The 23,608-nt window shown below is 42.5% G+C and overlaps 1 protein-coding gene across 2 annotated transcripts in view; it reads right to left on the bottom strand.

Moving 5' to 3' along the window:
- LOC101601932 (solute carrier family 5 member 4-like) overlaps nucleotides 1-23,608 on the bottom strand; it is a 44,035-nt gene that overhangs the window by 6,746 nt on the left and 13,681 nt on the right. For both annotated transcript variants that reach the window (XM_045132652.1, XM_045132653.1), the window contains exons 6-12: nucleotides 20,761-20,866; nucleotides 19,231-19,311; nucleotides 16,105-16,325; nucleotides 12,465-12,600; nucleotides 6,517-6,624; nucleotides 5,263-5,413; nucleotides 1,384-1,552 (exon numbers count right to left, since the gene is read on the bottom strand). In XM_045132652.1, coding sequence (XP_044988587.1) covers nucleotides 1,384-1,552; nucleotides 5,263-5,413; nucleotides 6,517-6,624; nucleotides 12,465-12,600; nucleotides 16,105-16,325; nucleotides 19,231-19,311; nucleotides 20,761-20,866 — 972 coding nt within the window. The remainder of the gene's footprint in view (nucleotides 1-1,383; nucleotides 1,553-5,262; nucleotides 5,414-6,516; nucleotides 6,625-12,464; nucleotides 12,601-16,104; nucleotides 16,326-19,230; nucleotides 19,312-20,760; nucleotides 20,867-23,608) is intronic.

Here is a 23,608-nt window from a genome sequence, read left to right as displayed (position 1 = left end):
CACACACAATGGGCTTAGATTATATGTTCATTGTGTAATGGTTTCCATTAATTTCAAGATCATCTGCATCACATTTTGAGTCCCCAACCCCAGAACACTATTGTCTACTCTTGACCAAAGCTGAAGTTTTTCTTGACGTTCATTCTGTATATAGAGTTAAACACTTGTGATTTATTTTGTTGAATAAATTGAGCTATTACTTAATTTACGTAATTTTTAGGACTGATAGTAGGCATGCTTTCAAGTTCCACCAAGCTGTTTATATTTATATTTATTCGAGAGAGAGAATGAGTGCACCAGGGCCTCCAGCCACTGCAAATGAACTCCAGACGCGTGTGCCCCCTTGTGCATCTGGTTTACATGGGCCCTAGGGAGTTGAACCTGGGTCCTTTGGCTTTGCAGGCAAGCACCTTAACTGCTAAGCCATCCCTCCAGCCCTCTGCCAAGCTTTTTAACTATCCACAGCCTTGTTTCCTTCTCTGAAATCCCAATGACAGTTGGAAGCGTGCGCTCTCTGTTCTCCCATCCCAGATGTTATATATTTGGGAAATAGTAGTGTGGGGAGATTAGGAACATGAGCTCTAGAGGAAGAAAGGCTGAGTCCGAATCCCAATACCCCACTTACAAAGTAATATGGACCAAGCAAAATGAGACACTAACTTCTCTACACCTGGTCCTTACCTGAAAAATTACAGTACTAAAAATAACACCTAGGAAAAGTTAAGGAGCTAAAGGTCAATAATCCCCAAGAATCAGTCATTTCTATCATATTAACAGACATATTTTAACTATTACTAGTGTGGGATGTTTTCTTCTATGCCGTTTATGTATTTCTTCTGATTCAGTCCTCCCAGCAATCCCACAGGATAGGTGCCATCTGGATTTTTACATTACCAAGTTGCCTCCGTAGCATAAAAATCACAATGATCATCACAGCACTATACTATGGTAGTTCACAATGATCATCACAGCACTATACTATGATAGTATCATGTTGGGTGCTGACACTCTGTCTCCCAGGTATTAATTCCCTCAACACTTGTACCATGAATATCATTAACAATTTGTGAAACTGTAACAATTTTAGTATGATTATACACATATATATCCACACACACTTTTGTGAAGATACAATTGAAGTGGAAATACACATATCAATCATATAATAGGGCAGAAAGAATTATTTTTGAGATACCAAGGCTGGTGTTGAACACCTGGGCAAAAATGTCTTTCTGATACAGGCTTCTGAGTAGTTGGAGCTAGGGGCATGGGCCACCATGTCCCAGTAAAGAAATGGATTTTCCTATCCCAGTAGAAGATGGAATGGTTTCCCTTTACTCTTAGGGGGAAAAAATAAAGAAAGATTCCTTGGTTTTCACTTACCTGTTCATTGACTCTTTTACAGCTCATGGCAAGAAGGAAGACAGCTGAAACTGGAGGCCCAATGTAGCTAGAAAATGAACTTATGTAGTGAAATAGTTGTCCATTTTGTGATGTCTGCACTAACGGGACGCACAGGATGCTGCTGATGATTAGCAGGGTGGAAAACACTCTGGTGGGAGAGCAATGATTTAAAGATGAGATGGGGGCTGGAGTGATGACTTAGTGGTTAAGGCATTTGCCCGCAAAGCCTAAGGACCCATGTTCAACTCTCCAGATCCCACCTAAGCCAGACATACATAGGTGAGGCAAGCGCAAGGTTGCATATGCCCACTAGGTGGTACAAGTGTCTGGAGTTCAATTTAAGTAGCTGAGGCCATGGCATGCCAATTCTCTCTCTCTCTAAAAAAATATAAAATAAAATTTAAAAAGGTGAAATGGAAGCATTTACAAATGTTTTCACTACTCTTGAATTTACTCTTGTGACATTTCATTGAATTTCCAAACAGAATCAAGCTCTGTGGCCTTGCAGGAGTTCACAATGTGCCTAATAATTACCTATTACTAAAAATGTCAACAGAGAGATTTCTTCTGTATAGTTATAATATATTTTTATTTATTTATTTATTTGAGGGGTGAGTAAGAAGCAGATAGAAAATGGGTGCTTCAGGGCCTCCAGCCACTGCAAATTAACTCCAGATGCATGCACCACCTTGTGCATGTGGCTTACCATGGGCCCCGGGGAATTGAACCTATGTCTTTTGGCTTTGCAAGCAAGTGTCTTAACTACTGAGCAATCTCTCAAGTCCTAATTATGATATATTTATGTATGAGGTTAACTATCCATTCATGAAATCAACTCAAATTGTATAATTAATATTTCTAAATGTATACATTAATTAGAAATGAACATCAGATTGTTTCTATTCATCAATAAGAATCTATGATGGGGTGCCAGGTGTGGTGGCACATGCCTTTAATCCCAGAACTTGGAAAGCAGAGGTAGGAGTATCGTCATGAGTTCAAGGCCACCCTGAGACTACATAGTGAATTCCAGGTCAGACTGAGCTGGAGTGAGACCCTACCTCAAAAAAAACCAAAAAAAAAAAAAAAAAGAGAAAGAAAGTCAGACAGAGGAGCCCTAGCTCATGAAGTTTCACAGGGAGGCAAGAGCTCTGTCAGAACTGGACTGGAGACCACTCAGTTATATTCCTCCAAAGAACCTGACTGCATTCTTTACATGTCCTGAGGATCTGAGTGAGGCTGGATTTTTAAATCATGGGTCAGGGCTCAACAGATGGCTTAGCAATTAAGGCACTTGCTTGTGAAGCCCAAGGACCCATGTTCAGCTCTTCAGTTCCCACATTATCCAGACGCACCAAGGCAAGGCAAGTGCAAGGTCGCACATGCCCACTAGCTGGTGTAAGTGTCTGGAGTGTGATTGCAGGGGCTGGGGCCCTGCACGCCAATTCTCTCTCTGTCTAAAAAATTTAAAATAAATATATAAAATCGTGGGCCAATATGTTTGGCTGTGGAAACTTCAAAATAGCATAGCATTATGTCCATCATGTGGTTACTGGTTGTTGCTCTTACCTGGGTGGGTGGTGAAAAAAGCAACAGGCAAAACAGACAGAGAGGATAACTGTGCAGTGTAGCCAGGAGAAGAGACAAGCAATTTCTTCTCTGCCCTAAGACAAAACCCCACTCATCAGAAGGTACAACTTGTAAAAATAAATAAATAAAGGAGAGACCCTGAGGCAAGCATGTCACTGAGTGGATTCTCTGCTGAAAAACAACTGCTTAGGAAGGGGATTTTGCTGACTCAGCCAATACAATACACAGAGACACTACAGATGTGGTCCAAGAGGCCCAGGTTCCATTCAAGGCTGTGGGTATAACTTGGCAACATCGCCTACGTGGGGCTGGTTGCGGAGTATTTCTCCCACAGTTCCAGAGAGCCACTGAGGCCAGGCAATGTGTGGAAGGGTGAGGCATGCTTGTGGTGAAACCCAACCAAGCCACAAGGGTCGGGACATGTGTGGTAGAGAAAAGGTTCTATCAACCAAAATAGAGAACCATTCAGCCACACCCTTTGGTAACTATGGTAGTTTGAATGGATGTCCCCCAATAGATTCAGGAGTTTTATTAAAACTTATCAGATTTATAGCTGCCTGGCTGGGTAGGTCCTGGGGTCCACCCTAAGGAGTGGGGGAGGATCAGGAATTCCAGTCTAAAGATACACAGAGTGCTTGAGCTCTGCCTGGGGTTCCTGGAGCTGGTGTGCTTGTGGTCTCGGTGGTGATATTTCTCTCTTCATGAACCTATGAAAGGGGTTCAGCTTCTGCCATTATGAAACTTCTTCTGGATCTGTAAGCTTCAATAAATGCCATTCCTCCTATAACTTGTGCCTGGTACAGAATTTCATCCTGGCAACTGAGGCTGACCATGACAGAAACTGACCCTTCCCTCTTGTGGACTCCTTAAAAAGAAGCCCCAGGAAGATGACTCAGAAGTTATCATAGTGCTGGAAAGAAGTGGCTGGAGTACTGAGCAACATCTTGATCACACCTTCCAAGGCTCAGGGTCTAATGCGGAAGAGGTGGCGGAAAGAATGTAAAAGCCAAAGGAAGGGTAGGACCCCTTACAGCATGCTCCCTCCTGACATAAAATGGCCTGTATATCCATGACCTCATAGTGCCTGGCACTACCTACATAAGACCATCATAAGAGGAGGAAAAGACCATGACATCAAAATAAAAGAGAGACTCATTGAGATGGGGAGGGGATATGATGGAGAATGGAATTTCAAAAGGAAAATTTGGGGGGGTATTACCATGGGATATTTTTTATAATCATGGAAAATGCTAATAAAAATTGAAAAAACAGAAAAGAAGCCACAGGGAATAACCAGGACAGTCCACTCCAGTTGCCAGCTGCCCACCTTGGCAGTGTGTTCAAACCGTCACTATCATCTTTGTGTTAATAATGTTTCCTGTTGCTTCATTATTTATGGGTGCCTTTCTTTAAATCTTTGAGTGAGATGACAGGAAACACCCAGATAGAGACCTGCCACTGATATTAACACAGGAAATAATGACAAGCATTGACAAACAGGGTTACCTGAAATTAAAAAGCTTAGCACATCAAGGGAAACTATCAAGAGTAAACAAACAGCTTACTGAATGCAGGCAAATCCTTGCCAGCTCTGCTTTGGAAAACACACTGCTATATAGAATGTATAAAGAAACAGAAAGTTTCTTCCAGTAAATGGGCCAATGACCAGAACAGACAATTCTCAAGAGAAGTACAAAGTGTTGGGCTGGGGAGATGGCTCAATAGTTAAGGTGCTTGCCTGCAAAGTCTAAAGAGCAGGGTTCAATTCACCAGTAGCCATCTAAAGCCAGATGCACAAAGTGGCACATGTGTCTGGAGACTGTCTGCAGTAGCTGGGGGCCCTGGTGTGCCCATTCTTTCTGGCTCTCTGACTCTCTGTCTCTCTCTCTCTTCTATCTCGGTTTGCAAATGAATAAAAAAAAAGCAAAAATATACATACATGAAGTTTAAAGAAGGGTGTACAAACGGTCAATAAATATATATATTTGGAATCATCAGAAAAATGCATGGTAAAGCTACTCTGGGAATCCATCTCACCCCAATCAGCATGACTATCAAGGAACCAAATGACAACAGATGCTGGTGAACATTAGGAAAAAAGGAACCATTATTCACCGCAGAAGGGAATGTGAACATCATCTAGTGCTCCTTCCCCGCTCTACGACTCAATGCTTTGCTTCACTGAAGCCACAGACCAGGGCGCCGTAGCTCACTCTTCTACGAGCCCCCCCTCAGGGGAGCTCTTCGTGGAGACCAGGGCGCCCTCACCTGCCGGCCAGCAGGAGCTCTCTCTCCGACGCTCGCTTCCGCATCTTGGTGTAGAGGTCCATGGTGAAGAGCGTGCTGGCGCTGTTGAACATGGAGGTCAGGGAGCTCATGAGGGAGGCCACCATGACCGACAGCATCAGGCCTCGCAGCCCTGGGGCAGGGAGAGGGTAGAAACACCGGTCGGAGGCCATGTGCCACGGCCTACAAGTGATTTGCTGAATCAGAGTCATTCAAAGATAAAACTCATCAGCAGCATTGATTAGCTAATATAATTACAAACATACACTATCATGGCATTTTCTAGTGATTTCACAATAATCCAGGATTTAATTGCAATTCTAAATATGTACTGAGAAGTCGTGTGCTAGGAATGGATTTTGGAAGAGAGGGAAGCATCTGGTGTCATCTCTCTTTGCAGGAGAAACTCCTGGCTTCCTGAAGACAACGAAGCTGGAGAGGGGGCGGCCAGGCAGGTGGTACTGCTGGGCGGTGGTGTGAGCAAAACAAAGGGCTTGAAACTCTGTGGGCACTTCAGTGCCCCCTACCATTACCCATGGCTCCAAACCTCCGAGGACAGAGTGGGAGGCTGCGTTTGCCACCTCCCGACTGGGGGTGCTATTCCTTTCCTCCTGGAAACCTTGGAGGGGTAGGGAGGAGAAGAGGCACAGAAATGCCAGCCAGACTTGGATGGTTCCAAGACCCAGACCACCTGAGTACCCCTGAGCTCTGTACCTTGACCACAGTAATGAAACTTCACTTCCTGAAATGCTGATAATTAGCATCACATCGCTGCGGCTTATTTATTATCTGACAAAATACAAGTTTCAAGATCTAGGGACATTGCTGCTTACTTTTTGATATTTTCCAAGTTCCAATAAAACTATCTGATAAATAGCTTAATAAATAGGCATAAATGATATACACTGAAATATATTTCTTAGGTATCAGTAGCCCAGAGACATCAGTTGAAAGCTCCTGAGTTTATACATTTGTGGCCCTTTCACTGGCAGATGGGTCTTTTACACGTTGGCTGAGATGAAAGACAGTCTCCAGCCTGAAGGAGCAAGTATTCTAACAGAAACTGCTCCTGCCTGAGATCCACGGGCCCCACATATGACTAGGTGACTGCGGGAGGTCTGATGGATCAAATGGTATGAATCGAAGAACCGAGAACCGCGGAGAATCATCCCGCAATCCCTCCTCACGCCCATTTATGGATCTGGCCTCCAAGGCGTGCGTGGACCCTTTACTCACCAGCAGGCATCAGTTCCATCACCAGTGTTGGGTAGGCATAGTTGGTGCAGCCCACTTCAGTGCCACAGTGTTTCACACACTCAGAAGGCACCACACAGGCCACCTTATCTGAGGAGAGACGCACGTTAGTGAGTGGGGCTCAATGAGGTGCCATCTGTAAGCACTGGACAGAGATAATGATGTAAGGAAATATATTGGCCTGAAAATTGGATACTGAAGTGTGACTTTAATAGCATGGGTCTGAGCCAGGCGTGGTAGTACATGCCTTTAATGCCAGCACTTGGGAGGCAGAGGTAGGAGGATCATTGTGAGTTCAAGGCTACCCTGAGACTATATAGTAAATTCCAGTTCAGCCTGGGCTAGAGCGAGACCCTATCTTGAAAAGAAATAGCATGGTCTAGGCACACTTCCCAGAGCAGAACCCCCCCACATGTCTTGAGCTTTTTGTCTCCCTTGTACTGACCTGTGGCTCGGAGCTCTCTTTTAGATGTGGTCCAGCTAGAGCATTGGAATAACAGAGAGAAGGAGCTTACCTCATCCTCCAGAAAGAAACAAGAAGAGAACAAGTTTTCTCTCAGAAGCAGTAAACTTCAAGTATAAACAACACCCCACCCCAAAGCTAAGTCCTCTATCTTGTCACATTTATCCAGTGTCATTCACCTACATCTAAGCAGTGTCACTTGTGGTCATCAGTTGGGTGACCAGCCCTTGAGTGATGACATCTTACCTCTGTGATAGCTGCACAATAGCTTGATGACATTTTTTCTTGAACCATATTTTAATAAAGAAAAATTGATACAGAACTACTTAGAATGATATTGTCTTAATGCATTAGTTTAAAATATTTTATTTAATTAGTTATTTAGTCATGAGAGAGAGAATGGGTGTGCCAGAGCCCTTTAGCCACTGCAAACGAATTCCATATGCATGCACCACCTTGAGAATCTGGGTTTATGTGAGCCCTGGGTAATCAAACCTGGGGCCTTAGGCTTTGCAGGCAAGCCTCTTAACCACTGAGCCCATATCTCCAGCCCCTGCATTAACTTTTTAAAATTACTTTTCTTCTTTTCTAATCCTTGTCCACAGAGAAATGTCTTTCTTGTTTTTTGTTTTTTGTTTTTTTGTTTTTTTGTTTTTTTTTAAACATTAAATTTACTTGCCAGGAGAGAGAGAGAGAGAGACAGACAGAATGGGCATGCTAGGGCCTCTTGCCACTGCAAACCAACTCAAGATCCATGTGCCACTTTGTGCATCTGGCTTTACATGGGGAATCCTGTAACCTTTTATACATGCTTCTTTCCCTCTTCTATGCAAAGTATTCCATCTACTATCTTTTGAGGCACTAGCTCCATGTTCAGAAATACCCTTTGACTTCTGTTATCATGGAATCTTTTTTGCTTTCTCATTCTATTACAACAGAATATTTTGCTGGGTAGAGTAATACATCTTTGCAGCTGTGGTCTTTCAGTTCTTGAAATATGTTACTGTGAGACATTCTGGATTTTAGAGTTTCCATTCAAAAATTGGCTATTATTCTTATAAGCCTCCCTTTATATGTGATTTGATGGTTCTCTCTTGTAGCTGGTCTACAGTCTTGAGGGATGATGGCAAGGGGCAGTCATGGCATGAACAGAGGCTGGACATCACCTCTGCCACAGAAGGTGGACAATAGCAGCAAGAGAATGAGCTGAATTCTGGTGGGGAGAGCTGGTGCTCACATCCCTAAGCCCGTCCCCAATAACACACCTCCTCCGACAAGGCTCCACCTCCCAAATCACTGTCAGCCAGGGACCAAGCATTCAAAACACGCGAGAGTATGGTGAACATCTGATTCAAGCTACCACATTTTGTCCCCAGCCCCCACAAACTCATGACTATTTTATGATGAAAACTGCATACAGTTCAACCTCAAACATCTCCATAGTTCTAAGGTCTCTTAACGGTGAGCCTGTAAAACCCAAAACACACAATGGCACAGAGTAAAACAAAGAAAGGTGGCATTGCAAGGAAAAATTGAACCAATGCAAGATCTAAAACAGACAGGACAAACATCAAATCCTGACGTTCCACTGTTGGTGGAAATTCAAGTGGGCATAGCTGTTATGGAAACCAATATGGCGGTTTCTCAGAAAGCTAAAAGTAGACCTATCGTAAGACCCATCAATACCACTCCTGGGAACACACCCTAAAAACTCTGTAGTCTATTTCAGAGATACTTGTTCATCTGTTCATTGCTGCTTCAGAAATAATAGCTACATGGACTGGAGAGATGGATTAGCAGTTAAAGGCACTTGCTTGCAAGCCTGAAGGCCCAGGTTCAAGTCCCCACACAGAACCAGATGCACAAAGTGGCACATGCATCTGGAGTTCATATGCAATGGCAGAAGGTCATGGTGTGCCCATGCGCTCTCTCTCTCTCTCTCTGTCATTCAAATAAATAAAAAATACTATTAATAATAATAATAGAGCTGGAGGGATGGCTTAGCATTTAAGGCATTTGCCTGCAAAGACAAAGGACCCAGGTTTGATTCCCCAGGACCCATGTTAGCCAGATGCACAAGGGGGAACATGTGTCTAGAGTTCGTCTGCAAGGGCTGGAAGCCCTGGTTCATCCATTTTCTCTCTCTCTCTCTCTCTCTGTCAAATAAATAAATAAAAATTTAAATAATAATAATAATAATACTTAGGAAATGAAGCCTGCCAAGATGCTGGTCAACTGATGAACAGATTATGAATATGTGATACATATATGCAATAGAGTTTTATTCATTCATGAAGAAAAATGATATCATGAAATTTGCAGGAAAATAAACAGAACCGAAAAAGATCCTACTGAGTGAGGTGACACGGGCTCTGAAACCCAAGTGGAGCATGTTCTCTCTCACGTGTCGATCCTAGCTTTGAGCTTGTGGATTAGGGGATATAAGTTGGAATGAGCATCTGTAGAGGCCCAGAAATCAGGAAAGGGCCAAGGAGGGGGAGTCACGCAGAAGGACACGAAAGAAGATGGGGGTGGGGCTGGAGAGATGGCTTAGCGGTTAAGCGCTTGCCTGTGAAGCCTAAGGACCCCAGTTTGAGGCTCGGTTCCCCAGGTCCCACGTTAGCCAGATGCACAAGGGGGCGCACGCGTCTGGAGTTCGTTTGCAGAGGCTGGAAGCCCTGGCGAGCCCATTCTCTCTCTCTCCCTCTATCTGTCTTTCTCTCTGTGTCTGTTGCTCTCAAAAAAAAAAAAAAAATTAAAAAAGAAGATGGGGGCGGGTGACAGTGAGAAGGAAAGGTTTAAGTTGGGATGAGGATGGGAGGATGAGTGAGGGCCTGGGTTGGTGGGAAGAGGAAGCAGAACTAAGGACAGGTAAATAAACCCTACTACTTCGTAAGCCAACTTTCTTTTTTAAACAAAGATCTCCTACGTGGGAGGCTAAAGCTGCTTCCAGAAGCTCTAGGGTATGGATGGAAAACCCCGGTGCTAGGGATGAGAAAGTTCCCAGTGAGTCAGAGAGGCTACTGAGGCCCTTAAAATAATGTTTTCCATCACTGCCCACCCAGAAGCAACGGCAGGTCTCTGTTGTGAAGACGTCGCACTCGGGTGGCAGAACATGAAGGAACGAAGCTGCTGCTGAGCTGGAGGCTTCCTCCCTCCAAGCTTGTGTGTTCCAATGCCAATAGGTGCTATGCCAACCTCGGGGTGCCGGGGGGGGGGGGAGACATAGACAGTTCTACCCAGCTGCGGACCCTGTATGCCTCACTACTAATCTGAAAGACAAGATGGGTCCGCTGGTGCGACAGTGGCAGGAAAGTTAGGTGAAGAATCAGTCCCTCTCTGGCTGGGTTTGAGGCCTGCTCCACAGGAGGAAAATCATGCCTGATACTGTGTGAATCTGGCCCAAAGTCTGCGCCTAGGGACTAAGACCATAGAAGGGCACCCAACGCAGTTTGCTAATGGTAAGTCACCTCCCGCCTCTGTACCCATCTCAGCTATTGGGTTGAGATGAAGAGGTTCCTCTGTTCCCACATGGGCTCTGTACCCCTCCTGCCAGCCATATGACAGGAGCTTACCACACTTCCTTCTCTTCATCTAGTAAAGAAGTATCTCTAGCTGGGCATGGTGGCGCACATCTCTGATCCCAGCACTCGGGAGGCAGAGGTAGGAGGATTGCTGTGAGTTCGAGGTCACCCTGAGACTACATAGTGAATTCCAGGTCAGCTGGGGCTAGAGTGAGATGCTACCTCAAAAAAGAAAAACAAGGGTTGGGGAGATTGCCTAGCGGTTAAATGCTTGCCTGTGAAGCCTAAGGACCCCGGTTCGAGGCTCGGTTCCCCAGGTCCCACGTTAGCCAGATGCACAAGGGGGCGCATGCGTCTGGAGTTCGTTTGCAGTGGCTGGAAGCCCTGGCACGCCCATTCTCTCTCTCTCTCTCTCTCTCTCTCTCTCTCTCTCTCTCTCTCTCTCTCTCTCCCTCTTTCTCTATGTGTCACTCTCAACTAAATAAATAAAAATAATTTTAAAAAAAGTAAAACAAACAACAGCAATAAAGAAGTATCTCTAAATCTTAAAATACATAAATAAAACTTTAAAAATACCTCAAAAATTGTAGTTAAATAGATTTATGTCTAATAGAGAAAATAAATTGAATATTGTGTGAGCTGATGGATTTCCTCAATAGAAATGAGTCTTTTAAGTCAAGATAGATTTGTTCTGCTTCCTTCACTATTTATTTACTTATCTGTTTATTTAAGACAGAGAGAGAAAATGAAATGGGCACACCAGGACCTCCTGCCACTGCAAACAAACTCCAGACACGTGCATCACTTTGTGCATCTGGCTTTACATGGGTACTGGGGAATTGAACCCAGGCTGTCAGGCTTTGCAAGCAAGTGCCTTTAACTACTGAGCCATTTCCCTAGCCCTTTCCTTCATATTTAAATAAAGTTCAAAAAAATTGGTGCTAGGGACCAAATCTAGAGTCTTGTACTTGCTAGGCAAGTCCTCTATTACTGAGCTGAGTTCCCAGTCACAAAGAAAGCAAAATTTTAAGGGGAAATTTCTATAGTAATAGTTACTCTCATTTAACTCAGGTTAATTTTCCTCAAGAAGCGTAATTCCAAATGTTGAAAATTGATTCATTTTTGTTATTGTCTCAGAAAGTTCCAAACATGTGAGAGTGTATCTCAGTCTTTCCTGGTCAAAGATGTCACCACACTCAACCACAAGACCTCACCCAACTTACACTTTCTCGTTTCGACCTAACCATTCACTCAAATTCTACCTAACCACTCACTGTCTTCTAGACTAGACCAGATTAACTCCTGATAGCAGGATGCACAGTCTGAGGTATCTGCAAGGAGATGGATAAAAGATATGGGCAAGACATGGAAACAGTGCCAAATATTCCTGATACTTTTTTTTTTTTTTTTGCACAAGCATTTCCCTTAATCTGCAATTCTGCTTGGGCTTCTATCCAGAACAACATCTTCTACTCTATTAAGATTTTTTCTGGATCGTAAATGCACGGAATTCAAGGGCTGGGAAAACCGTCCTGTCAGTAAAGTGCTTTCCTCACGATCACTGAGATCTAACCTCAGCCCCCAAAACCCGTGTAAACACCAGGCAGGTGCATCTACTTCTTATCTCAGAGCTGGGGAGGCTGGTGCAGGTGGATCTCTGGAGCTCACTGGCCAGCCAGTTTAGCTAATTGGTGATGTTCAGGTCAATGACAGACCCTGTCTCAAAAATGGGTGGGCAGCATTCTTGAGGATAACACCTACAGTTGTTCTTTGGCTTTCACATGTATGAACACACATATGAACATACACATAAGTATGCAGAAGCAGCACCTGAACCCACTAAGAAATTAACTTGGCCCAAACGACATGCACGAAACAACAATAATAATAAAATTTAAAAGAAACAAAAGAATTCAAGCCAGGGATATGGATTTAGGGCTTGCCTGTGTACAGAATGCGGCTGATCATGCCTGGCATCACCATGAGGAACATGGGCAGCAGCTTCAGGTAGCCGCACATGATACAGGCGGCCTTCACGTGAGACATGTTCCTGCCGCACAAGCAGCGCTGCACGATCACCTGCCGGGAAGACACAGCACGCTACAGAAACAGCCAGAAAAATGACTTCAGAGGGTTTCAGGGATTAATATCATGAGAAATGACGTGATTATTGACAATTTTGGGCTTTGGAGCAAGATTAGGACTTGAATTGTCTCTTAGGTTGCTCAGCATTTGGCCTCTTCAAGTCTCATGTTTTCAGCTCTAAAGTAGGAGTATCTCTTGCAGCATGTCTGAATATTTTGTCCCATGTATGTGGGGTTCTTGGTACATAGAATACATATGTTATACATACATATATATATAATTATTTATACATATATGTAATATATGTATTCCATTGTAAAGCTTACTTCTCAAAGTCCAAATATGCCACTATTGATGTCATTTGTTTAAGTTGTGCCTTTAATAGAACAGATGTCACCAGCATCTTCCTGTTATCAGGTAACAGAGAGAAAGCTCAAGAAAGTTGCCATGGGAACACCACGCTGAAGGAGTCATGAAAACGGAACAGCAAGACAGCCATGTCTGGATTTCTTCAGGCTCTTCACAGACCCTCACAGAGCCGGGAATCGCAAATTACTGTATTTGGGAGGAAGTAGATGCAGTGTCATAATTTCTGCTTGTGCCGATTTTTATTCACTCTCTTTGAGAAAAGTGGCGTATCTGGTAATGTCAAATTGTCATGATGTTTTTCAATTCAGAAACTGTCAGGAAATATGGTTGACGTTTTCTGTTTAATTATTTTCCTTGGGAAAATCAACCCTTTGGCAACACAAGCAGCAGCATCCAGCACTAGAGGAGAACAGACTGTTTAGAGGACTATTCGTCAATGCTTTTTTATAGTTCTATTTTTATTTATTTATTTGAGAGAAAGAGGGAGAGAGAGAGAGAGAGAGAGAGAGAGAGAGAGAGAGAGAGAGAGAATGGGCATGCCAGGACCTACAGCCACTGCAATCGAACTCCAGATGTGTGCGCCCCCTTGTGCATCTGGCTTACATGGGTCCTGGGGAATCGAACTGAGGTCCTTTGGCTTTGCAGGCAAGTGCCTTAGCCTCTAAGCCAAGTCTCCAGCCCGAGTAGTCAATATTTTGAAGGGAAACACAGATCAAAAGGTGAACATGGTTGCACCATCTGCGGATTAGCAGAGTTGGGCATCAGATCTGAGAGGGAAGGTGATGCCTTTTATAGGAGGCAAGCCAAGGGTATAGGAATTAAACATATATTACAGACAGTTCCACAAATCCATGATGAAATGATGTACTCTTCACTGTATACTGAGAAAATTACAAGGTCCAGTCGTCTTGCTATTGCCTTTCAGGAGGTAGGACAGAAGCCAGTCTCAGTTTGCATCTCGAGAGGTGAGTTTTCCTTGCAGAAAGCTGAGAGCCAGAGTTCATTAAACTTATTCCACCTACTCCCACGAGACGGCAGGAAGCAGGTGCCTGCTGTACACGTGAATAGACTGATTGTGCTGAACCTGGGAAGGTGGCCGCTGAGGCTCTGCGAGTCTTCTTGTCCTTCATGGCTTAGGAGACTCACAATGCAGAGCTTCCTGGCCTCCACAGCCTGGTGCCTTAGAGGCCAGTATAATGGCTGAAGGGCTGTAAAAATTGGAGACAGTGGATGTTTTCAGAAGCTGGTTCCAGGAAGAATCCACAGATCTGGCTGTGTTAATTATTGCAGCAAACCATGAGGAAGTCACAGGGAGTGCCCTCGCTCTTCTTCAAGCAAGACTAGATCTCAGGATCTCAGAGCCTCTTTCCAGGAGGATACTCACCCAATTTCCTATTCATTTTCATGTGAATATTTTCTTAGTTGATCCATGTGTAGGACTCTTCAAGGCACTTAGCCCATAAGGCAAGTAAAGCAATGTTTATTAAATGCATCAATGGGAAGGGAAACAGCTAGGATCCTCCTATTCTGATATGTTGCTGATGTCACATTTCTGTTTGAAAGGACTTAGAGGATATTTCACCAATTTGCAGATGTTTTCATACATAGTGAATAGTAATAGCCAAATATTAAAAACAGGAATTAGTTTCATGGAACAACAAAAGCCACAGAAAATTTAACCAGAAGATAGATATGTGCCTCAATGGTGAATTACTTCCAAGTAATCATAAAAGTAGAAACTTTGAATGATGATCTCCCCAAATATTATGTTTAAGATCCATTGGAAGGATGAGACAAAGGCTGAGCGTGGTGGTGCACACCTTTCATCCTAGCACTCGGGAGGAAGAGATAGGAGGATCACTGTGAGTTTGAGACCACCCTGTGACTTCATAGTAAATTCCAGGTCAGCCTTGGCTAGAGTGAGACTCTGCTTCAAAAAAGAAAAAGAGAATCAAAAAAGAAGCAAAGAAAAGAAAAAAATAAAGATGAGACAATAAAGCATGTACTTGTGGAAGTTAAAGATGGAAAACTGAATTCTCATCTAACAGAAAATCCTAAAATTAAGCTGGGCATGGTGGTGCATACCTTTAATCCCAACCCTCATGAGGCAGAGGTAGGAGGATCACAATGAGTTCAAGGCCATCCTGAGACTACATAGTGAATTCCAGGTCAGCCTGGGCTAGAAAAACCTCAAAAACAAAAATAAAAAAAAATCTTAAAATTGGAAAACTTAAAGAGAGATTATAAGCATTTAAATCACGTGGAGATAAGTTAATGATACAATTCTCATTTAATGAGCCACAGTAAGATCTGAGAAGGGTTATATCTAGTGATTTCCAAAATACTACCTATCCTGATACGTCACAGATCACACGCTGAGTACAATGATTTAAGATATAAATGCCAACACACTTATTTGAAAGAGCTGAACGTGTCTGTCTCTGTGGGGAAAGAAAACAGTGGTGTGAGTAGGGCCCAAAGCAACGATTTTCCATAAGAATTACAAAATATTTGACTCTTGCACACACTGAGGAGACCCAAAACTCATCAGTGCAGAAAACCGGAGGCCGCCTGGAGCTTAACACTAAAGGAGACTTAAGCCTTCTAGAGCTCAGAAAACACTGTGGAAGAGAGGGCAAGAAAGAACAGAAGAGCCATAGGGTGGAAAGTTGTACTCTAAGGCACTGGTCACCCTCCACAGAGACTGCGGCATCTGTGACTCCATGGCGATTACCGATAGCCCCACTGAGGAGGGTCCTCAGTGGAATGGTGGGAGCAGAGAGGGAACATAAGAGTATAACCCAATGGGACTATGACCAATTTGCAATATGCTCATAACTAAGGTTCTCAATAAAATACTTGACTTGCCGGGCGTGGTGGTGCACGCCTTTAATCCCAGCACTCGGGAGGCAGAGGTAGGAGGATCGCCGTGAGTTCGAGGGCACCCTGAGACTCCATAGTGAATTCCAGGTCAGCCTGGGCTAGAGTGAAACCTTACCTCGAAAAACCAAATAAAATAAAATAAAATAAAATACTTGACTCATTACATGCTGTGTATGTGTATGAGATAGAAACTATATGCTTGTCTGCGACACGAGAACTGCACACGTAAATAACCTGCATGCTTACCTGATCTGTACACCAGTACTTCAGAGCTAAAGTGCTCATTCCAAAAATCAGTCCTGGCCAAGGTATATCTCCAGTGACAGGATCTCGGAAAATGTGGAAGGCGTCCTCCTGAGGGGTGTAGCACTTGGGGCTGATGGTCAGGTTGTCCCCCTCAACTACAGATGGGATGGCGTTCATGTATTTCTCTGTAAAACTCTCATAACCTCCAACTTCAATGAATGCTGAAAAGGCATCAGAAAAAAAAGTTTTGTGAAAATTTAGAATACCTGATGTCTGTAATTGCTTTTTCCTGGTAGACGTACATGAATACCTCCTACTAGCCTGGTCAAATCCTCTGTAACTTTTTTTTTCTTTGAAATTATTATTTTATTTATTTTTTTCTTTTCATTTCTTTTTTTAATTATTTTTTATTTTTTATTAACATTTTCCATGATTATAAAAAAAATCCCATGGTAATTCCCTCCCTCTCCCCCCTGTAACTTTTTCTCTTGATCCATGTCTCTATAATTTCTCCATTAGTATTCATCATTGTAAAAAGTTGATTTCCACAGAGTACACAAAGCATATTATTATTTGACATTATTTTCTTGCTATGCCCATTAAGTTCATTAGTCAACAGACAGGTACGGATGACCCATACCATCCAGACAGTATGTGAAAATACTAGCAGAGAAATTCTAATGGAATTAGCCAGTAGATATCCCAACTCCTCTGTAAGGAGCAGGAAGAAATAGCTTTTCTTCCTAAGAGACTGTTTGATCTGATCTTCATGCCAACCTGGCTTTCTGGTATAAAGCAAAACTGTCTATGTTAAGCCAGTGTGACGCAGAACAGGAGTCTTGAAGATGGTGGTCTACGAACCAGTTGCCAAGAGCTGCATGGAGAACACTGGGGTGACTTTGAGGTCAGTGGTGGTGAGAAGTCACTGAGGTGAGTAGTGAATAAACAACCAATTTTTAAAACAGAGATTTGAAGGTGCAGCAGAAGGAAAGAAAGACCACACCAGTGGCCAGAGTGCCCAGCACGGAGCATGGGTCGTGTGAAGATGCAGTGCGTGTGCGCCTGTGTGCGTACGTGTGTGTGTGTGTGTGTGTGTGTGTGTGTGTTGGGGTATGTATTTGGCAAAAGAAAGACATAGAGCCTCATGAAACTGGAACATGGAATGGGATGAAGAAAGACAGAGGAAGGGAAGACAGGAAGGGCATGAAAGAAGGAAAAAGGCTGCAGAGGGGGCAGAGAAAAAAGAATGAAATAGAAAGTACAATTAACGTGGTACTTAATAGTGAACATAATTTCAGTCTAAGTGGATAGGAGTGCACTAGAAACAGTTCCTCTTCTTTCCATCATTCTGTCATAGGCAAGAAGACATTTGGCATTCTGAGAGAGTCCTATCTGAGTTTGTAGGGTTAGTTAGAGATTCATAGGTTGCTCTGTCTCTGGGAACCCAGGAAAAGGTCAGATACATGATCCTAAAGACTCCAAAAGAAGATGCTTAAATCTGATAAATATGTTCAGCAAAGTAACATGAAACAAAACCAATGTACGAATTTTAGTAGCTTTTCTGAATACTAGCATAAACTTTCTGACAAAGAAATCTGGACAATAATTCCAGTCACAATAGCCTCCAGAAAAATAGGCATGAATTTAATTGACAATATAAAAGGCCTCTACCATGAAAACTATAATCACTGAAGAAAGAAATGGGGTAAAACACTAGAAAATGGAAATACCTCCCATGTTCATGAATTGGAGAACATATGCTGTAAAAATAGCTATATGCCTAAAATTATATATAATATTGTACATAATGAACTGTATTAAAATTGCAATGACATTTTTCACAGAATAAAAAAAAAAAAACCACCCCAAAATTCAAATGGAAACACCAAAAGCTACAAATGGCCAAAGAAATCCTGAGTGAAAAGGAAAATCATAAAGATTTTACATGAGTCAAAGTAAACTAAAAAGCCATAGCAATACAAATAATGTGGTACCAGCACAAAGCAGATATGTAAACCAATGGAATTGAATGAAAAGATACAGAAAATAGTCCAAGCAGTTATCATATTTTTCATAACAAAGATGTCCAAAATGCACATTGAAAAAATTGAACACTCTTTTTTTAAACAAGTGATGCTATACAACTGGATATTGACATGTAGAACACTGAAACTAGATCTCTATCTATGACCTTATACAAAAATCAACTCAAGCTGGGCATCATGGTGCACACCTGTAATCCCTGCACACAGGAGGCAGAGGCAGGAGGACTGCTATGGGTTCAAGGTCAGCCTGAAACTACATAATGAATTCCAGGTCAACCTGGGCAAGAGTGAGACCTTACTATGAACACTCCCCCCCCCCCCGCAAAAAAAAAGAAACAACTCCAAATATATCAGAGGCATTAATGTAAAACCAGATACTATAAAATCCTGGAGAATATCATAGGGAAAATAATTAAGGATCTAGATATAGGTATTGACTTTAAGACTAGGACTTCACTAATTCAGAAAATTAATGCAAGAATGGAGAAGAGGAGAGACAGTCCAGTGGATAAAATGCTTTCCTGCCACTAAAACCCCGTAACACAAATTTGATCCCCAGACTCTACATAAAAATCTGGTAGCTGGGGTGGATGCCAGTGATCCCAGCACACTGGCAGCAAGAGGGGAAAAACAGACCATAGAATTTCTCAGAAGCTTGGAGGCAAGTGCAGCAGTCAACAACAACAGCAAGAAGATGAGATGTGGGGGGGGGGGGCACATGGGGAGAAAAAATGAGGAGACACTTAGCTTCAAAATAAGGTAGTACATAATGAGGAACAACATCTGAAAGTTGTCCTTTTATAGCCACACATGTGCCATGGCATACACTTGCCAACACACACACACACACACACATAAACACATATGTACAAAGAGTAAGGACTGACAAATGAGACTGCATATTGCATGAAACTTAAAATCGTTCACAAAAACAAAAGAAACAAACAAAAGTGTGTAGACACAACAAGTAAATAGGATAAGAAAATATTTGCCATATATTCTTCAGTTATTTAACAACTGGAATATTTTTAAAACATTTTATGTGTATTTACTTGAGAGAGTCACGGTCGGCGTCACTTACCAAACACCATGAGAATCACAGAGCCCACGACCATGATGAACGCCTGGATGGTGTCCGTGTAAATCACCGAGGCCAAGCCCCCTGTGGAGAGAGCGTGAGGGACCAGGACGTCGGATGCATGCACACTGACGGATCTCTCTCCACTCTTGGCCACTGACTGACATGTGTCAGCAGGAAACGTACCAGCAGCTCCCATGAGAGCCCCAAGACTGTCTTGACATAGTTATTTCCCTAGTGCTTGTGTGACTCATTGGTTTCCTTTTTCTCTTGTGCAGCCCTGCTTTGAGGTTTCTGTGAGCTCTAGCGGAGCTCCGGAACTCTGTCTTTGTTCGTTTTAAAATATTACATGGGGGCTGGAGAGACAGCTTCGTGGTTAAGCTCTTGCCTGTGAAGCCTCAGGACCCCAGTTCGAGGCTCCATTCCCCAGGACCCATGTTAGCCAGATGCACAAGGGGGTGCATGCATCTGGAGTTCGTTTGCAGTGGCTGGAGGCCCTGGAGCATCCATTCTCTCTCTCTCTCTCTCTCTACCTGCCTTTCTCGCTCTGTCTGTTGCTCTCAAATAAATAATTAAAAAATGAACCAAAAAATTTTTTAAATATTCCATGGGGGGGGGAGCAATCAGTTTATACCATGAAAGTTCATCAGAAAAGAAAAAGAAATCACTCAATTACCTCTCATAGAACAGTCTGTTTTGTCGCTAGCATAGCGAAACTGATTTTGTTGGTTGAATCCTAGAGATAATCATTGGCTTGTGTTCTGTAGCAATGTTGTATGTACAAAGAATAAAATCTCTTGAAATTCTAGGCCTACCAAATTATCTGTCAAAAGGGTGTTTCTTTTATGAGTACTATGGGGAAATAAATGACCTGAAAATAGGACAGCAAGAACTTTATCTCTCATCTAACCTGAAGCATATGATCAATGTATTTAATTTACTTCAGAACTATCTCGATTGTTCAGACTATTTTTCTTTATTTCTTCCAATTCTGCTGGTATAAACCATACCAGCTAATTAAGTTAGTCTAATTTAGTCTGCATGGCATACTAGACCAATATACCTGGTACTTGACACCCTGCTTGGAACACAAATCGCTGTGCAATCTATTGCTTCAATTCTTCCCTTTTCATTGTAACAATCACAGATGACTTCTGTTTCCTGGCATTTTGTATTAGTTTGAGCCTCACTTTGCATTTCTCGGTCTTATACTGGTCAAGCTTTCTAGATATTTGATACACACACTATAAAATGGAAATTTAGGTACCAAACACACAGCTGGATAGAATTATTAGTCCCCAGTTAGTCCATCCAACCACATTGTTTTCTCAGTCAGGCTGCTTGCTCCCAGTAGTGAGGATTCTGTCATGTTTATTCGAGTTGCGTTCCTGGTCCTGTGCCTGACTCTCATTGTGGGAATGAAAGTGTCGCTATGGTGACAAGGTCAAGGCCGACACTGAGGTGACCAATCACAGGCCCGGGGCAGGATCCGCAGACCATGGCATGAACGAGTGAAGCAAGCCATGGACTCACCGGTGACGGTGTAGACAGCAGTGATGGCCAGGAGGATGAAGATGGCCAGGTAGAGGTCCAGTCCGAAGGCCAGCTGGATGAATATGGCTCCTGAAAATATACTTGACTGCAAGAGAGACAGTCAGGGTGGAAAACGAGTGTGAACTTCAGGGCTCTGATCCCTTGGCTCCAACATGATGCCACCTTTCCCCTCTTGCCCTTGTTTTCCTAATAGACTGTTTTCCTTCCTTCCTTCCTCCCTTCTTTCCTTCCTTCCTTCTTTCCTTTTTTCCTTTCAGAGAGAAGAATCTTCTAGAGAGAAGGAGGCAAATAGAGAGAGAGAGTGGGCATGCCAGAGCCTCTAACCACTGCAAACAAACTCCACACACATATTCCACCTTGTGCATCTGGTTTATGTGGGTACTGGGGGATCGAACCTTGGTCCTTAGGCTTCACACGCAAGTGCCTTAACTTCTGTGCAATTTCTCCAGCCCCCTAATAGACTCTTACAACTCCTTCAAGTTACTGTACATACGCTTTCAGATGATATGGTAGATTAGATGTGACCTCCACAGGTTGTGATGAAGAAGTGTCTGGACACTACCAGAAATTGTATACTTTCCAGTTGGGTGTTTAAAATCATGTCATAGATGATGGAAGAGAGAAAGGAAGGATATCAAAATAGAAGAAGGGCTGACTGAAATGAAGGGATACTGTGGTAAGAGAACAAGGGAAGAGTGACCAAAAAAGGTAATGGGAGGTGATTATGATCAACATAAGTATGCATATGTATGAAAATTGTCAATAAAAAAGTTAAAAAAACCCTATTCACAATAACTTCATATCTATCTCCTATCTGTCTATCTATCTGTCTGTCTATCTATCTATCTATCTATCTATCTATCTATCTATCTATCTGGCAAATCAAGGAGGTAAAAGACCCCCACAATGAGAATATCAAGACACTAAAGAATGAAACTGAAGAGATACTGGAAGTTGGAACACCTCCCATGCTCATGTATTGCCAGAATTGATGTTGTGAAAATAGCCAGATCATTCAAGGTGATATCAAACTTCAATGCAATCTCTAGTAAACTCATAGTGACATTTTTTTTTTCAAAGAGCTAGAAAAAAAATATCCAAAAATCATATGAAAGCACAAAAGGTCCCCAATAGCTAAAGCATTCCTTTGCAGAAAGAAGAATATGCTGGATACATCACAAGTCAGTCTTAAGCTACATTACAGAGCCATAGCAGCAAAACCGTAGTTGCGCTGGCCTCAGTGGGACGCAGGCTCAGAAGTGGCCCAGACTTGCACTGCTGGCCTCAAGTGTGGCACAGGAGCTGGGGCGGGTCCGCTGCATGGTGGCGCTGCCTCCAGGCACTCGACGCATTACAGGACTCGACGACATGCAAGTGACAGAATGACGACTCTCGGACTGTCTCAGCACTCTAAAGAGTCGTCTAGGGACCTCGTATACTTTCTAGAAATCCCTCCAGCTCGTGGTGAACAGCGTGCCAATTAATGCATGAGACAGTCCTAACACTGAACAGCCCGATAAGTACTAGAACAGTGACAGAACTCCAACAGAGAGCCAATAACAAATCTGGAGTTGAGGTATCCTTTAGTGATAAACTAGTGGAAATAACTTAAAGCTCATAAGTATAAGCAGCCTGCTCAGAAATTCTGGAAACAAAGGCACAAAGTCAAAATATGAAGACCGGAATAAATACTGGATTTTCAGTGACCATATAATGTCACATATCAAAAAACGTGAAGAATGTCCAGGGATATCAAAGAGGGCAAATAATTTCATACAAAAGATATAGAAAACTCTTTCCATAAAATCCTAGCGGAGGACTGGAGAGATGCTCAGCAGTTAAGGCACTTGCCTACAAAAGCCTAAGGACCCACGTTCAAGTCCCCAGTATCCACATAAGGCCAGATACACAGGCTGGCACATGCATCTGGAGTTCATTTGCAATGATGCACCCATTCTCTCTCTCTCTCTCTCTCTCTCTCTCTCTCTCTCTCTCTCTCTCTCTCCCCCTCTCTCTTTATCATAAATAAACAAACAAACAAATAAATAATGTTTTTAAAAATCCTAGCAGATATACTCTGGTTTCTCTTCAGACTGAATAAATCTTTGGCCTTTTACTAAAAAATATAATTAAATTAAATTTTTAAAAAATCCTAGCAAAAAAAATTTCCAAATCTATAGAATATAACTCTATGAAATCTATAGAAATAGCTCTCCACCCAGGTACAGGAAACATTTAGAACACAGACAAGACCAGAAAAGAACAACCTCATGTCATATTAAAGCTAAAACACTAAATATATGGAATAAAGAAGATGCATTTAAAGCTCTCTGTGTGTGTGTGTATGTGTGTGTGTGTGTGAGAGAGAGAGAGAGAGAGAGGGAGAGAGGGAGACAGAGAAACAGAGAAACAGAGAGACAGAGAGACAGAGAGCAAGTCTTACATAAAGGCAGGCCCAACAGAGTAACAGGAGATTCATTAATAGAAACTTTGAAGTCCAGGAGGGCGTGGAATGAAATATTTCAATTTCTAAAAGAAAATTATTATAAATCCAGAGAACTATTACTGGGGGAAAAAAGATATGCCTTAATTGAAATAGGAAAAATCCTTTTTACAACTAAAAACAACTGAAAGACTTCATAACTAATAAGCCAGCTCTTCAGAAAATGCCTGCATGGAGCCTATGGACAATGGCAAAAACTGAACATAAACATGAGGCTATGAGAAGGAATAAAGCTATGTTGTAACAGTAGGTAAACAAATTATAAATAGGAAAACACAAAGCACACAAAATCAGCAAAGTGATAGAAATTAATGTACACCTTTC

The sequence above is a fragment of the Jaculus jaculus genome, chromosome 13 (genome assembly GCF_020740685.1).
Source record: "Jaculus jaculus isolate mJacJac1 chromosome 13, mJacJac1.mat.Y.cur, whole genome shotgun sequence".
Classification (NCBI taxonomy): domain Eukaryota; kingdom Metazoa; phylum Chordata; class Mammalia; order Rodentia; family Dipodidae; genus Jaculus; species Jaculus jaculus.
The sequence above is the reverse complement of the archived record's forward strand: the minus strand, read 5'-3'. Positions and strand labels throughout refer to the sequence as shown.